The following is a 17,825-nucleotide window of genomic DNA, read 5'->3' on the forward strand; positions in this document are numbered from 1 at the left end:
GTCATAATTGTTTGCATGCCATTTCCAATGTCTTAGACTTCATTTGCTAGTTTAATCAATACTTTCTTGTGATTTGACATCAACTCAAGCAAAATGAATGTCAGGGTTAATAATCAAGACATAAGGATAACAAATGAGAACCGTGTAAGTGGCTTTTATGTAGGTTAAAGTAATTTCTATATATATTATTACTTGTTGGTGTGAATATAATAATACATCCTTCGTTTTTTTTGGAAGTACCACAGACGTGGGTGTTCCAAACACTACACTGTAAGGCACTAAAGAATCTAGTGTATGTATTGTATATTGTTGTGCCAAGTGTTTGCAATTATAAAAATATATAAGTATCATCGACTTGTATACGCTTTACGAGTACTTCACAGAAAAATACAAATTGGATATCTTTAACCAATTTCTAGGAAGATTGTTATAAACTCGCGAATGGGGGGGGGGGGGGGCGAATATGACAATATCGGAATCCGTGATCTGGGACGCATGGGGACCGGGATTATATCAAACACAAAGGAAACGAATATAATGCCTTTTTTGATAATTTCTATAATATATTGCAAATGTTATATTTAATCTCTCACACCAAGTATATCAAATGATTAGTATATCAATCTAAATTTAAGCTGACAGCTATACCAGGCTACACATTGACTACCTTTTAAATATGGACTTTTTCCAACCACTTAAGTGACCATGATGAATTAATTATATTTCTGGTTTATATCTTGTTTAGATAAGAATATATATATACCTTTTATTGACTATTTTGACAACTCATTCTTGTATAAAAATGCGAGTATTAATGCATGCACAAATTAAGTCAAATTAGACCAGCATTTATCGCTTTTATTTAACAAATAAAACATGGGCTTGAGGGCAATATGCAAGTTTACGGACTGGTTGGTCAGACTGAGGAAGGTATATGGCCCGAAGCGCAGCTGAGGGCCATATTCCTTTCGAGGTCTGACCAACCAGTCCGTAAACCTGCATTTTGCCCGAAAGGCCATGTTTTATTTGTTATATTATACCGAATCTAAATCATTTCATCCATTTGTTTTGTGCTGTCATTTTACTATTATTCTCTTTCAAATAATAATTTTACTTGTTCAGTGTGTGAAATATCCAAAACCCTAGTCGGATTTTGTTTTATTATTTTCAAACGATGCAGCAAAAATTCATGCTCTTCTTTTAATATTCCATTTTTGTTAATCAAATTAAATATTTAATGTTACTAGGCCAAAAACCCGCACTTTAAGAAATTTGACAGTTATCGTCTGTTTGTGTCGTCGTGAAATTCGCACGTCGTGAAAGTTACGTTTAAACTGTCTTCATAAGAATTATGGACCGCCCCCGGTCTGTATACGGTTTATGGACCGGGTGACGTCATATTAAATATAGAAGAGCATATGCAAATGAGGTATAATATTTCCTTTTATTTCTGGAGACCAGTGGCTTTAAGCATCAATATATAGTCAAGTTAACAAACCAATATACCAGATAAGATCACTACATAATTTTGATATTTGTATCAACAACTGTTCCAACAAGTCAAATCCATTTAAATTTAAACAGTAATGACAAAAAACAATAAATAGAAACAAATGATATATTATTTATTTATTTATATATTCATATGTCATAATATAATATAATACTATATAATATAACACTCTAGCATATAAGATAGAATCATTTGACTTTAAATAAAACGTTATAATAACAATATGAAATACACCAATTTTACTGACGCTTGACTCAAAAAGAATTTCAAGACGTTTAAACTCTGAAACACTTTTTTTCCATATACAATCTCAGATCTATTATATTTTTCTTGTATATTTATATTCATATTTCAAACTGTACGAATATATCAATGTTATTCAAATTCTAAAAGTGTCCAGTTGCGGATGCCCTTTATGCATGACTCTAGAAATGGAGTGACATTTTGAACGCTGCGCCTAATTTTGCAGCGATGGGAAAGGCTGTTACAAGTGGTCAGGCAGGATAGGATTAACTTAATTACTATAATTCCTTTTCTTTATGAAACAAAAGTCTGTCTGATTTGCACGTGTTAATGTACGATGCAAAATAAACACTCTTCTAGCTAATGGTAAGATATGGCATCTATTTACTCTAGACCTAAATGAAAGCCTATTATTATTTGCTGGATCAGACATAATGTTTCTTAAAGTATCATTAACAGAAGAGAAGAGCAGAATATTTACTTGTTTGACGCTTCGCAGAATCTAACACTATGAATAATGTAATTGCACTTGTTCATACAAGTCTCAGGGAAGAGCTACCTTTTACTCTAAATGCATTACAATATTTCAGAATAAAGGGAAATACATATTAAAAGTGCGGGGATAGCGTTTTTATTAAATATACGTTATGTTGTTGTTGTTGTTGTTTTGTTTGTTTTTTTGTAGTTTCTTTTTGCTGAACTGAACCTCTCGAGATTAGTTTAAATCATATTTCCTGTTTCGGCGCCTTATAACCATAATTGTGTTTGATCGCCGTAAACCAAAAAAAAAAAAAAAAAAAAAAAAATAAATAAATAAATAAAAAAATGCTGACAATAAGTAAAGTGATTTCTATTAAACCATATTTTTACAGCTTAAACCAGAATTGAAAAGTATAATGTGTGTATTGCATAGTTTTATGAGGAAAGACTCGAAACATTTAATATCTTTAATATTATGAGTCATATACGTAACAGAATATGATAAACCAGAACAAGGAAGGGCGGCGTTCAATGAACGCAACCCCAATAGCTATGTATATTTAGCCTGTTGGCGGCAACGTACCTATGCGACCAATGCGATCAACATAGACCAATATCAGCTGGCACCCCTCTGCTATCTGATTATGGTCTGCACTGTTCGCAAGACTGCAACATAGAGCTAGAGAAGTGTTTATTCAGGATGACAGCTACATTTCAATGACATGTGGAAAATGTGGTAAAAAGAACAAAACACTTGGTGGAAATGCAATTCAGTTAATATTTATAATTCTTATAATTTTCTCCACAATGTTAATGGTTCCATGTTGAAAGAGAAAAACGTATATTTTAGTATTCAGGGTGAAGGTTAGCTAAATTCGACGTTCAGCATTTGAAGCCGGTTCCCGTTTTCTAACAAAATAGTAGTTTTGAATACCGTTCTGAAATACCTTCCAGTCTGCATAAAGCTTAGTAATAAATGATACAAACATATTGTGTAATATATCATTTACAAAGAAACAAGTTAAATCTGTTTTAATTAAACCTATCAGTACAAAGAAAGGAAAACTGCTATAGCTATTAAAATGTTTACATGTTGGTATCATAGCTGAATGCAAATTTTGAAGAAACACTCAATCGGCCACACATAACATTTTATAACAGATGCTACCCAGACAAATTCTTTTCTTGTAATGTAGCAAAATGTAGCAAAACGATGAACATAACTGATCTCTAAGTATGAGATGTAAGACTCTTTGCGCGGTGTGCAACTAGCTTTGTCTTATACAAAACAGCCATGTTAACATTTGTGTTCTCTACTTTATCATGTATATTTCATTTCAATCGATTTAAAGTAGAAGTTTCCCATGAAATAAAATTTCATTCATAAATTCAAATAGGAACTACTTAGCACATTCTATATTATGTAGCAGTTGTAATGTTTTAATGTTTTTATAACCGGATGCACTCAAAATATAAACTTTATAGTTACTTACCTTGTTAAAATTGAACAATGTTTTGAAATGCCGATCTTTTGAACACCACTACCTTAGAGTTGTTTATAGCAAATGTAGAAGATATGCATACATTTTTAATAATTGATCATGAGTGATATTTTAATGAAAGAAACAGAACAAAAAAGTGAACTTGTTCTTGTTTCGGAACATTTTTCTATAATTTGTGTACATTAATGACGTCATTGGAACAACAATTTGCGACGGTAAAATCAAGCATGCAAATTAACAATTACTCGGCTCAAAAGTAACTATCAAATAAATCAATGATGTTTTTATTGGATAACTTAATATAGTTACATCAAGCGTTAATGAATACATTTATCAGATATCATCACGTCAGAGTATCATCGGCCCCCATAAAAAAAACCTGTGAAATAAAACCTTAATGGATTGTCTCAAATTAAAAGCTTTTCAGTGGAGTGCTTGTTTGCAAACAAATAATGTGTAGAGACAACAACAAAACTTGTTACAGCAAATTGATGAAGTTTGATGAATGCCTACTGTTGAATCACATATTGCCCCAGACACCCACATACTGTCTCAGTGAAGGAGAAGAATTACATACGTGTTCAGTATTAAAATTAGTGTTTAATATCATCAGTTGTCAGGGAGAAAGTTCACTCTCTCCTGGTAAATATTTGATTTAGCGTTCGTTTGCATAATTTGATTTTATTTATCATGATTTCTTGTTATTGAATGAAGTCACGAATTAGTTTGGGGATTTTTTTTATGAAAGTGTCGTCTTCCTGGAAGAAGAATCATGATTTTACAAATATTAGGAAGATGTGTATCACAGAAACTTAAGCATATATTTCGTTAGCCCCTCTTAATATTTAAGTGGTTTTCTAACTTTTAATTTTAACCATAAGCCCTTTGCGGCCGAGGATTTGCCTTAAAGTGTTGAGGCATCATAATAGCAGCCAACGTTCTTAAGATACGACTGAATGGGTTTGAATAACTATAGTCTATGCATCTCTTAGCTCGAGCAAGTGAGGTGCTTTTGACGCCTGGTGATGCTTTAAGTCTGTCAAACCGTAGGTAAGTCGAAAAAATATTTCCTGATTCGGCCCATATGACCTAAATTTTGTTAATGCGCCGTAAAATCAAAGAATAAAACGAAATATTAACAATAATGAAACATTTACGCAAGACTTTATAATTGATTTAGTTATTGACTCAATAACTGTAAACTACATTAATAAACATATCATACGAGCACTATTTATGTTGTAACAAATAAAGGTTAATATCGGATTGAAGTTCTTCTCATATCATGACGTAGTATTTTCGTGTGTGACAAAAAATAATCAACAAATCATCTATTGCATTATAATTATCATGAAGATAGCTGACGAATTCTCCTAATATCAATGCATTTATTTATTGACAATATGTACTAACATGAAAAGACAAACAAACAAAAGAACTACAATTATAGTTTTATTTCATATAATTGTCATACTATTATGACGCCGTTTAAATAAGTAATATGTCATTTGTTGTTATTTTGTAAGAAATAAACTAAAATAAACTACACATTCATAATATCATGCAAACCGCACAATGTTTTATGTTTATACTTTATCTTTAGACAACAGGTTCATGAAGATAATGTTTTGATTGATTGAATACATTCAAATGAAAGAAAATATGATTCTTATTTTCTTATGCAACCTTGAAGAGGTGAAGAATATAGACGTTGCTTTATAAGCTACAACAACAACAACAACAACAACAAAAACCTTACGTTTAGTAAAAACTTTATTTTGATATACCGAACCAACGGCACCAACTGACAAAAAGCATTGCGCGTTTGTCAATATGAAACGTGACTTTATTTAATTAGTTTACATACGCAAATCTATTTCATTGCTAATAAACGTAGACAAAGCACTAAATACAAACGTTCGCGATGCATACAAAGTAGACAGATACAACTGCAAGGACATTGCCAATGAAGCTTTTGTAATTGCAAATAAATCTGATATTGGATGTTCTCATCTTATTTTGTCGGTTGTGTATGCTATAAACTAGACAATCAACACGTTTTACGAACGAATTTATCTCTTTGTTGTGATACGTAATAAAACCCCATAATTCAGTACCATGACCACGATTTGACATTTCATGTTAGCAATAATTCCCACATTTATCACATATCCGAAAGCTCTAATTTATTAATGAGGAAGTCAATGTTCGCTTTTATTAAATTGCCTTGTTGAATTTCATATATAATTCATGAGCGTTGAAACTAATATTGTTTTATTAATCACTTCTTTTTTTTGACATTTAAGTAGAACATAGACGTATCGTTCTTTTATATTTGCATTGATGTGGGGAAAATACTAGAAATATGACATTCTGTTATAACATTTTTCAGTATTTGAAATAAATGAAATGAGACTGTTGATAGATGGCAGTAATTGGTCTGAATCACTGACGGCATTTTATAGTCTATTGGATAGATTAATTCCTGGCCGAATATATATCGTATAACGCTTCCGGGAATATGAAAAAATACAGTTAAACATAACGCTTATTTCGTTTTGACACGCACTGTTATGCAAATTTGTAATTAAGCCCAAGTCAGGTAAAATTGTTGTCACATTGTCAGCCATTCTTTCAAAATGAGAAAGAGATAAACTAAATTAGATTTATGTATGTTTCTACAATGAATATGAGTGTGAAGGCCCAAAAAGCTTTAACAATGTTTCTTTTTTTCAAAGCTTTTTTTTTTTTTAACCGCCTCCGTGGTCGAGGGGTTACAGTCGATGACTTCTAATCCAGTTACCTCTCTGGCGTGGGTTCGATCCTCGGGAGATGCTTTGGTAGTTTAGCGCGGAGGAAGGTTGTCTAGTACTGGTGTAACTCTCCAGGAACGATGGTTAGGAAACTACCCGCCTATATGACTGAAATACTGTTGGAAAAAGGCGTAAAATGAAACAAACAAACAAACAAAGCTTTTTATTTTCTACTTTTTGAATCCTGTTTGCAGTTTCCAGACAGATACTTTCAACATGTACTTATTGATCAAACACTTAAGTCATTTGCTTCGTTTGCATATTGTCAATTAATACAGTAAGAGTGAATAAATATTTTGTATGGACGTCTAAAAACCTCTTTGTTTACAAATGACTATCTGAATCGCAAGTTAGTCCAAATTTGACGCTATGTTTTGCATGTAAATATATTAAAACAATATTAATCAAAACATTTATTTGTATTTTTTTTGCCTAAAGAAATAATTGTTATACAAAAGGCTGTAACTTTCTGAAATCTAGAATATAATGATTTGTGTAGATATTTATAGTTTAAATGTCGTGAAGGAATATGAATATGATACAGTTCATTTTGACTTGAATTCAAAGTTTCATCAAGATAAAATATTATAATACCTATACCGCTTGTACGTACATTTCATTTAGAAATAAGTTACAAAAACAAAATTCTTAGCTTCAAGCGTCAGTACCATTATTTTGTCACACTGGGAAATATAATAACATTCAAAACAAGAATGTTATATAATAAATTAACAGGCGACATCAAGAGCGTTTGAACCGTCAAATGTATTGAATTGCTCTTTTCATAAAATGCATTGAGATTTAGTTCGAGCAAAACATTTAATAGTGCATAAATGAAATATATTCATAACATCTCTCTACCTTTTCTAAATGCAAGAGCAGTCATCCGGTGGATTGAATTTAAATGTGCATTACAAAAAGGACTAATAAAATTATAAATTGACGTTCTCGGTCTACTTTTATGAATGAAATTGTGTTCAGATAACATTTTGTTTCGTATCGTTGGGTTATATATGAATGAATTATTATCAGCAATCGATTAATTGATTAAAAAGGAAAATGCAATTTGGTTCCGTTAGCATATACTTATTTCAAAACAATTAATATTTTCATTTAAATAACTCTACTAATTCCAAGGGATTTCCTGCATGTAAAATATTAAACTCAAAAAAGACTCAGGAATGATTGAATTAATTCATTTCTCCAATACGGAACTCTACTTCAGATATGATTTTTTTTTCAACGCGAATGAGCACTTTGGTGACAAAATTGATATTTTTTATGAAAATCATTTCAAAAACACTTAATTGAATTTTCTCTGAAAATAAGCTATCGACTAGCTTTTTAACAATATATGGAAATTGTCATATGCGCCCTTTTGATAATTCTGATTTGTCTTTTGATTTTCCTTTGAATTATTCAACTCATTGTCATTCCAGTAAATATGTATGCAAATATGTATTCCCTTTCATTTACGTTACTTTGAACATCGAGGGATTTGTCAACATATTTGATTTAAATTAAACACAATTCATCCGAGAATTAATGCATGCAAATAAGAGTTTTTTTTTTATCTGTTTCGTAATAAAAGTTAAATATGAATACTGTTAATGACAAATTTGGTAGAAATGATGATTGCACATCCATGATATACTATCAATGGTGAAAGGGTTTATTTTTGATAATGAATAATTTATCACCAATTTTATGACATGTATTAACATTTGGACCTTTGCGAATACAATGTGAGTTAAATACCAACATTAATGTTTCAAATACCAATTCATTTACTTAACTGTTGTCTTTTTGCATCGAAACGTAACTCAGTTAAAACAGGCCAGTTTCACATACCAGTTTTATACTTATTACATGAAAAATTATTTGCTGCTCAACATAAGAAACTTTTTATGGCGTTGAGAAGTTGTTTTATATAAACTCAATGAGCAGTGTATTTTAATGAAATTCACTTCGGAAGTCGATACAAAATATCTGAATCTTTATAACACACATTCCAAAATAACATATCAAATTCCAAAATACTTTATTACATTGATTCTGCTTAAGTTTCGAACCTCAATTTTATAAAAAAAATAAACGTCATAGATTGTCATACAATATAACTTAACCAATTATAATCATTTTGTTAATTTGGTTTGGACAATAACGTATTACGCTTGCATTAAATGTCGTTAAAATAATGTACGAGGGTTGTTCGGGAAGTTCTGAGAATTGTTTTATAGCACACGCTGTAGTCGGGTTAGCGTAAATATAAATATATACGCATTTATTTCAATATATACTGTACAGTATCTGAAAATATCATCATCATACACACAGAAACTAAAACATAATAAAAATAGTAAATAACCATATAAAAAACACCCGGAGCACGCCGACGTCATTTGCAACGTTATGCGACGTTAAAGTCCATCGATCGTCGCACCTTTTCAACATAGTCACCTGCAATTTCGATGCATTTCCTGTATCGGCTGATCCACTTATTGTATGTTTCCTCGTACCAGCTATCGGTAAAGGACGAGACTATAGCTTGCGTATGCTTAACAAGATCGTCAGCTGAGTCAAAGCGTTTTCCACGCAGCTGTGATTTGAGCTCCGGGAACACACGGAAGTCCATCGGCGCGAGGTCCGGGCTGTATGGAGGGTGTTCTAAGATCTCAAACCCCAAGAAGCTGATCTCTAACTGGGTAGATTCCGCTCTGTGGGCCGGCGCATTGTCTTGATGAAGTATGATGCGGTCATGGTCTATGTGGGAGCGCTTCTTCCGTATCGCGTTAACGAGATCCCGCCTCAGAACCTGTAAAAAACGCATGCGGTTAAAAATTTGATTTGCACTTATCTTACTCAAAACTTTTATATTTTAAATGTTTAATTTTTATAAATATTATGTTTATAATATTATATGTTTATCAATAAATATGTTTTAAAATATATTATAATGAGAAATGTATACTTTTCGTTACCTTTGAATAGTAATTACGAAATATTATTAGTGTAGCGCGTTATACCTTTCTTTAGAGTCGGATTGCTCCGGTGCGGCGTTATAGTGTTGCTATGGTTACTGCTATTTCCGGCTATTGTTGTCTGATTCTATTCAATTTTTAGGAATAGTTCCGTGATATGCTAATCTTAGTATGTGCGAAATATTACGTCTTAGAAACAAAAAATATAGGAAATATGACAAAATTCCCAGAACTTCCCGAACAACCCTCGTATATGTATCAGTTAATGTTATAATTACTTATTCAACTTCAAAAAAAGTCAAAACGACATTTTGATTTACTTCTCCGAATTATCGAAAATATACATATTTTGTCTAAATTTTGTCTGAATTTCTTTTTAAAGGGACGTCAGTGGCGTAAAAATATCAGACCCCACTCGTTCCTTCAGTGGCGTAAAAATATCAGACCCCACTCGTTCCCAGTGCTCTTTATATGGACATTTATATACATGTATATGTTTATTAAACTATTGTTCTATTGTCAAATCCCTTTCCACGTAAAATCCAGTCATCTCAAAAATACTATTATTTGTTAAAGTTTACCGTAATTTGTACAAACATATGTTCAGATAATTGATTAAAGTAAGAGATTACCCACGGAAGCGTCCTGGTGCCAATTGTTAATTTTCTTCCAAACAGGGATAAATATAAAGAAGTTGAGAAAAAGCCTTATAAGGAATTAACCCCTACATGGGACTTTATAACTCAAACATATGACTTTATAACTCCGACGTAGGACGATCTTACTCTTGCCTACTAAGAGAAAAAGATTAATTTGGAGTTTAAAACTCCTACGATCGTCGTTATAACTTCGACATTAGACTTTATATCTCCTACGTAGGAGATATTATCTCCTACGAAGAAGTTATGGTGCATCATTAGGACTTTGTTACCCTACGTAGGTGACAAACAAGACTTATCAATATATATTGTATCACTTTTACGTAAGACTTTAAAACCCCTACGTTTATGAAAAAATCAAAGTGCTTAAAGCACAAAATGCGACGAACATGAACGAGGGAGCATAACTTAGGATACCATATTATACAGGGAAATAAATGCTTTATGTCAAATTGTATTGCGGCAAGCCGCTTTAGTAACTACCAAATGCCTGTAGCCATATATGATTTTGAGCGAAATAACTAAATCTCTAAAATTGGGTTAATTGTTGCGCAGTAAAACGAAACTATTAATATCATTTTCTTCATAATAAATAAAACGATAATTCTGTTTTATGTACTTTAGTAACATTGGCTATACTTACGAATGTGTTAAATACTTTGTTCGAACTAGGACATAGTGTAAATTGAAACTAATTCATGCATAATCTTCGAACTTTGCAACTTTTTGGATCAGGCATATCGGCGACGGAACAAGATACTTAACCCTAGCACTTCCTCTCTCAAATTCTGATAACACATCATTATTCTCTCTGCGTTTGCGTTATAAAGTCTCTCGAAGGAGTTATCAATTCCTTATTAGGCTTTATTTTTTTATCTCCTGCATAGGTGTTTAAAAGTCCTACGCACATGTAGGAGTAATGAAGTCCTAAGTAGGAGTGATGCAGCTCTATACAGGAGTTTTAAACTTCTAATTAGATTGTTACCTTCTACGTAGGTTTTATCCTTTTTAAAAGAACATAATGAATTGGCACCATGACGTTTTTGTAGTGATCTTACAATACTAGACGATAAGTAATTGTCTCTTAAATTTAAACAAAAGTTTGTCATAAATCTATCATCTCAATTATTATATTAAGTTATCCCAAAATACCTGTTGATAAGTTTTTATCTGTTAAACCTACGCATTATTTGTCATAGCATCATCCACTCAGATCAATTACATATATTATATCAAGGGATTAACCTAACAAGACCAGAAAATCAGTTAGTATGTGTACAAGGATCACTTATATAAGAACCATACATAAATGTATCTATTAGACTGTTATCTAGTAAACTGTTAAAATAATGGGTATGATATTTTATATTGTAATCGGTATAATAACCAATATGATTACAAATCAGTCAGATAAATTATTTTATTATTAAGATATGATGTTTAAAACTGACAATATTTATTGACCCAGACAGTATATGGTTATTTCCCTAAGACCTTGCGTTAACAACAGACGTAATATAATTTAAATGTTTTGTTTTGCGTCAAAAACATGTCTTTCAACTTAATGTCATACGTCTTTTACTATATATTGCATGTTTGATATTGATGCTATAAAACCTGTTATATATTGATATAAACAATTGTATCAAACGAGGTCTTTGATGTCCTTTAACTATTAGGGTATGACATATGTTAGACAAAATTGCCTTTTAAGGAGTGTACATATTCTAGATAACTTTATCCCGTTTAAAATCATTGACTTTAGGGCTATTGGATATGATTTATTCAGTATTAATATCATATTCACAGCCGGAACATGTAATATAAAAGGAGATCAATTCGCAACATGGTGAATAAAGAAATGGTTTATACTGATTGTTTATGTATCAATGCTAACTATTTCTTGTTAATGCAAACAGTTGCATACATGTTTTTATAAAGACATAATTACGTGGTATTTAACTTTTAAAAAAGTAGCTGTTAACGCATCGGGAACTGTTGGCCTCATGTGTACACAGTCGGCCAGGAAAAAGTTTCGTTTATTTAATTAAGAAGGTTTTGCCGTCATTGTTTAGTACTGGTTTCAGGAATGCATTGGATAGGTTTTCTTGCTACACAACCGAACTGAAATAAATTCTGTATAATTTTAACACAAACAGCTTCAAATATGAAAAACATCGTATGCACTTTTCCGTTCATTGATGGAAAGAATTCTGCAAGGAAAGAATTTATATTGCTTAAACAATAGCATTCCAGGTAAAATGTTCTGAATGTAAGAAAAATCATACATTCAGTTCTAGTTAAACTTTAAGAAATTGTTCTTCGGTAAAATGCCCCACTGTTTCATTATATCTAAATATTCTGTAAATATTTGAAATTTCTGCTGTTTTATTCTAGCGATGAATGTCATAATACCGGGTTATCAATAAAATCTATTTAAGAAATACTGAAAAATATGTCCTAATATTTGAAGGGATGTCAAATATTCTAGACTTTTTGTCACTGAAATGCTTTCATTCTCCTTTAAATTTGACACTGTATGTCACTGCCGAATATATTATTTTCCTGATTTAAGACTTTTTACTTTGCTTTAACGCCGCGAAAACATGAGTTTAGTTGAACGACTTTCAACATGTTTTATCAACATCATAACATGATGTCATATTAAACTATAAAAGTTCAGAATTAATAACATCTATATGTTTACTAAGTCTTCAGACATGGAATAACATTTTCATTTCTCAAACATTATCCTTCACGTTCAATATAGTTGTATCATTTTAATGGTGAAAGCATTATTTCTACAAATCCAACGCACTTCATGCAAATTTAATAATTGAAAGAATGATAGAATGATACGAGATTTGTGTAAATGTTTAGTAATGCAGAAAAAAAATCCCAAATCCCATACAGGACTGGTCTATTGTTTCACCATTTCATCATCAACACGTAATTCTACATACCACGTACGACTCGTATCATATCAATCTATTTCCATCAATTATTCAGTGTGTATTTTTATATCGCTTCACCTCATTGTACAAGTTGAATTTTACAATTAGAAACATATTATATATATTCTGTAATGTCACAGTATTAGAGACATGAAATATATATCTTATGCCGGAAGAAACCCGCAAGAATAACTTCATTTTATCAACAACAAAAAAATCGAACGATTGTTCAATTTTATTTCAGCAAATGAAACCTTGGTTAAGAAAATGCATACATCACATTTTCACATATCACACATGTACTAATAACATGTGTATAAACTATATACACTTATTATGTACACTAGACCATTTTTATGCAACGAATAGATAGTTCTGTACAAATATACCACTTGTATTTTTCAGCATGTCCAAAGACAGAGAATAACAATGATATGCTAGCCTGTCCGACACCAGATATATGGAAACGAATACACTGTATTGACTATTATTCATTATGCGACCGGAAGATACATTGCCCGAACGGCGAAGACGAAGATCCTATCATGTGTTTATTTCACTCTGCGGTAAGTTTGATGACACTATAATGTGGAAATGTTTTATTTGGTGTGTTTCTAGTCACATAGATATTGTAAAAGGCAATTAGAATCATTCCAGCTTAGCGGATGGTAGAAGTATAAGAACCTGCAGCGGTGACGGGCAAGTATTTTGAAGTAAGCAGCATTAACGATTTGGCCACGAAGGCCTCGATGGTACGATTTGTTCTCTGAATAAGGACACGACTTTCATTATAGACCCATTGCTCTTAGTATGCTTTCATCAGTTTTGTTTCAGCAACACTTAAAATAGAGAAAAACAAAATCCCTAAAGAAAGCCCAACAAAGATGAAAATGAAATTTCATTAATGCCCGGATATTACGGTCTGCTGTTGCACTATAATAAGAAAAGAAATCGTCTCCTTTATATGGAATATCTTATCATTTATTATGAATATTGTACAATTTTGAATTTTATACAATTTAGTTTTATATTTGATTGGGTAGGAAGCTATTATAAGATTATATTAAAATACTCTCGAATACTCTATTGGAACAAACTAGTACTTACCAATAAGTGTTAAGTCTCTTGTTCATGGATATAGCGGAATATCTCTGACGGGGTTTGATCCAACTCGACCGGCAATCTTTATGACATCCGCACTAGATGGTTCGTAAAAGCGGGACATGAATGTTGTTCTAAAAAGCTACAAATATTCACCACGAGCGAATTAATCAATATAATGAAATTTAAATTAAGCAATAATTAATCTTCTTATTTGAACCTGTTTAATAACATAAGTGTCGTATTCAATAATCTATTCATTTATTCACCATCTCTATTATCAACTTTACTATCAATAATGTCTTTTATATCAGTTTCGATTCATCAATTTGTAATTATATACAACATCCATTATGAAAAAGAGTTATGGAGTGAATTTATTAGTTTTGCAATAAATATACTGGATAGTCTATTAACAATAATTATTCATTTATGACTTTTACTTTGACTATTTACCGTTACAACGCTAAACATTATACAATTATTGACTAGTGAGCCATTGAATATGATGTAATATTCACCGGCAGATGACATATTGACCGAGGCGATAGCCGAGGTCAATATGACTTTCTGCCGGTGAATATCACATCATATTCAATGGCTCACTAGTCAATAATTGTTTTATTATATGAATAGGCTCAGAATTAAATAAAAAATCACGAAAAAGTACAACCTTATATACATGTACAAATTTTGCCTCGTTGAAGCGCGGGAAAAAAGACGCACGTGTTAGGCGTGCAACGACTACGCGAACGCTGCGCATACGAAAGTAATTCAAGTTTATACTCATCGATGCGGTTTAGCGTTTAAGTATAACAGTAAAGTAATGATTTGTCAATCGAGATATATGCCATAAAGAACAAAACGCAACAATTATTTTTTAATTAGCACACGTAATTAACAGTCTACGGTGAATGGTCATTGAATATGAGTCTTAATCTATTTTTAGACTTGGAAAATCCAATTTAGCCAGTTAATATGATACTACCCCCAGTGAATATGATTTTATAAAAAGTTCTGTTGACTACAGTTTGGACCAATGAGATTGCAGCTATATTTAGATCATATAATAAAATGAAATCAAAACAACCCTAAATTTTCAGAATATGTAGTGACTGAAAGCAAACAGTGCAATGTCTGCACTGGACGTATTTGTAGAATTTGTTGCAGTTAGCAATCAAAGGGTTAATTATAGTACACCAACCATTGAATATAATAAGACCAGTTTGATAATATCAAATATATTTTCAGCAACATGTGTTTAATAATTAATAGTATATATTTGGCTTTTGGTAAAATTGTATTTGTTTTAAATAAAACATTTAAAAATGTGTGTAATATAATAATCGGATACATGAAGGAATGATTCAAAAATCAATTTTCATGCAATACATGAACATCTCTGTCAGTATAAATGATGTTTTTATTTTGTATTTTCAGAATGACATGCAAATGAAGAGAATGATGGAAACTATTTATAAATTGTACAGAAAATCACAAGAACCACAGTCCTTTTATGACTACAAGTAGCAATTTTTTGCGCATGCGCGATATTTGTGATACCGTGAGAATGACAAAATGGAAAATATCCTATGTATTCATCATGGTGTAACAGATCAAAAGAACAAATGTTTACAAATTCGTTTTAAAATATATATCTTATTTATTGTTTTCTCAGAATTTTCTCTTTTACATTTATTGGGTGACTGTCTTTCATGCCAGGTTTGCGCAAGACAGTAAAATAACGAGAGTGTTATGTGTATGTATTTTAATTATAAATATATTGTTAAATTATGACACAACTTTTAAAACATGGGAGATCCTTTTGATAAAAAAAATGCGAAAAGCTGAAAATGGCAGACTTAGTTAGATTGAGTATGCTCATGAGAGTAAAGATTATGTGCATAAAGAATGCATCGTCTCTAACGCCCCTCCCCAGCACCGGCCGAGGAATTTTTTAATCCTCTACACTAGAAGTATTTGCATTAATAATCCCGATTATTCATCGAGTATCGGTCAGTAGACCTGTAGATTTACAACAATATATAATAGTTTATCATAGAGGCATGTTGGGATCAACACGTAAACATTGATGATGTTACAGTTTTGCATTATTTTAAGTGTTTAGATGTTATGGCTTCTTTTTAGAATGAATGCAAAGTAAATTGTTTGTCTAACTTCTTATTTTCTGAAATAAACAAACATACTTAAACTATGAGTCCAAACAGTACGACACTTTTTTAGCATTACATACTACTAATTCCCTATACAACGTACTAATTCCCTGATATTTTTGTATATGTGAGATAATTTCTAATTTAATGAAAGCTAGATTTGTGTCCTATACTGTGATGTCTACCAAAATTGGCTTTATTCTATTTTCTTTGGGACCAGCGAGACACTTTGTGATATTTGAAGCTACGTTTGGCTCCCTATTCTAGAATCTAAAGTCAGGCTATTATAATAACATGTACGTATGCAGACATACATAATTATATTAATGTTCCTGATTAAAGAAAGTTCATTAGCATTACTTGTTTTACAATGAGTTTTGCGAATGTATGGAATTCAATTATGATATATTAAAAAAAAAATCATTTATATTTGGATTTTGATTTATACATTTTTTTATCAAACACAAACAACATACGGGAAGTCTTTAAAGTTAAAACTGTTTTCTTTTCAGTTAAATCTAAAGTATTCTGTTCTTATTATGATATTTTAGATATTTATATAATTGTTATTTATCTATTAGCTATTGTTATTTAATTTTATCAGAAACATTAAGTGACTTTTCTGGGATTTATGGTTCTATAAATGGTTGTTACAAATTTTATTGTATTTGTTGTGCAATTAAGACAACCTCTTTTTTATTTGAAGACGAAAAGTATACATTTTAGAAAATTAATGATGAATAATTATCAATAAACTGTTGTAATAATGATAAACATAATTACATCTTCGAAAAAATGAATGGAATATGAAATTGAAAGAATTTAGTCTAACGTCTTATTTTGCAAAGTGTTGGTTATACAATACGTTTTATTCTGATATTGAACTGAAATAAAATTCTATTTAGAATAAATAAAAAAAAACTTGAATAGTAAACGTTTTTCTTTCTGCCATGTTTTATAACTATTACAACCATGTCTCGTTTTCCTACAGAAACATGTATTTATCATACTAAAAGTATTATATTGACCCCCTGTCTTTCACAATAAAACAATGGTTGGAAATACGCATATTAAATTGTTTAATGTTCGCCCCATAGCTGTTGCAGGATAAGCAAATATAAAGCAAATATAAAACAAATGTTCAACAAGTAGTATTAATGCTGAAGACCGAAATAAAAAACGTCAAACAATGCTATTGAGTCTTTGGAAAATAATACTGTAAAAATAAATATGTTCCAATAATCCCATTTTTAAATGAAGTTCAAAAATACGGACATCGCTTTTGTCAGCCCTTTTAAAAGTAGTAACTTACTCTAAAATAGTGACCCATAGCTCCAAATAGTTAGTCATATTTCCATTTTGTTTATAGAAAAAAATGTATTTTACGCTTTAAAATATATACACC

At 31.1% G+C, this 17,825-nt stretch overlaps 1 protein-coding gene across 1 annotated transcript in view; it reads left to right on the top strand.

The window, feature by feature from the left end:
* LOC132744119 (uncharacterized) overlaps positions 1-17,347 on the top strand; it is a 38,133-nt gene extending 20,786 nt beyond the window's left edge. The window contains exons 2-3 of the mRNA XM_060732735.1: positions 13,551-13,711; positions 15,687-17,347. Of these exons, the coding sequence (XP_060588718.1) occupies positions 13,551-13,711; positions 15,687-15,776 (251 nt within the window). The 3' untranslated portion in view covers positions 15,777-17,347. The remainder of the gene's footprint in view (positions 1-13,550; positions 13,712-15,686) is intronic.
* The last annotated feature ends 478 nt before the right edge of the window (positions 17,348-17,825 follow it).

The sequence above is a fragment of the Ruditapes philippinarum genome, unplaced genomic scaffold (assembly GCF_026571515.1).
Source record: "Ruditapes philippinarum isolate M1 unplaced genomic scaffold, ASM2657151v2 ctg492_1_1_1_1, whole genome shotgun sequence".
NCBI lineage: Eukaryota > Metazoa > Mollusca > Bivalvia > Venerida > Veneridae > Ruditapes > Ruditapes philippinarum.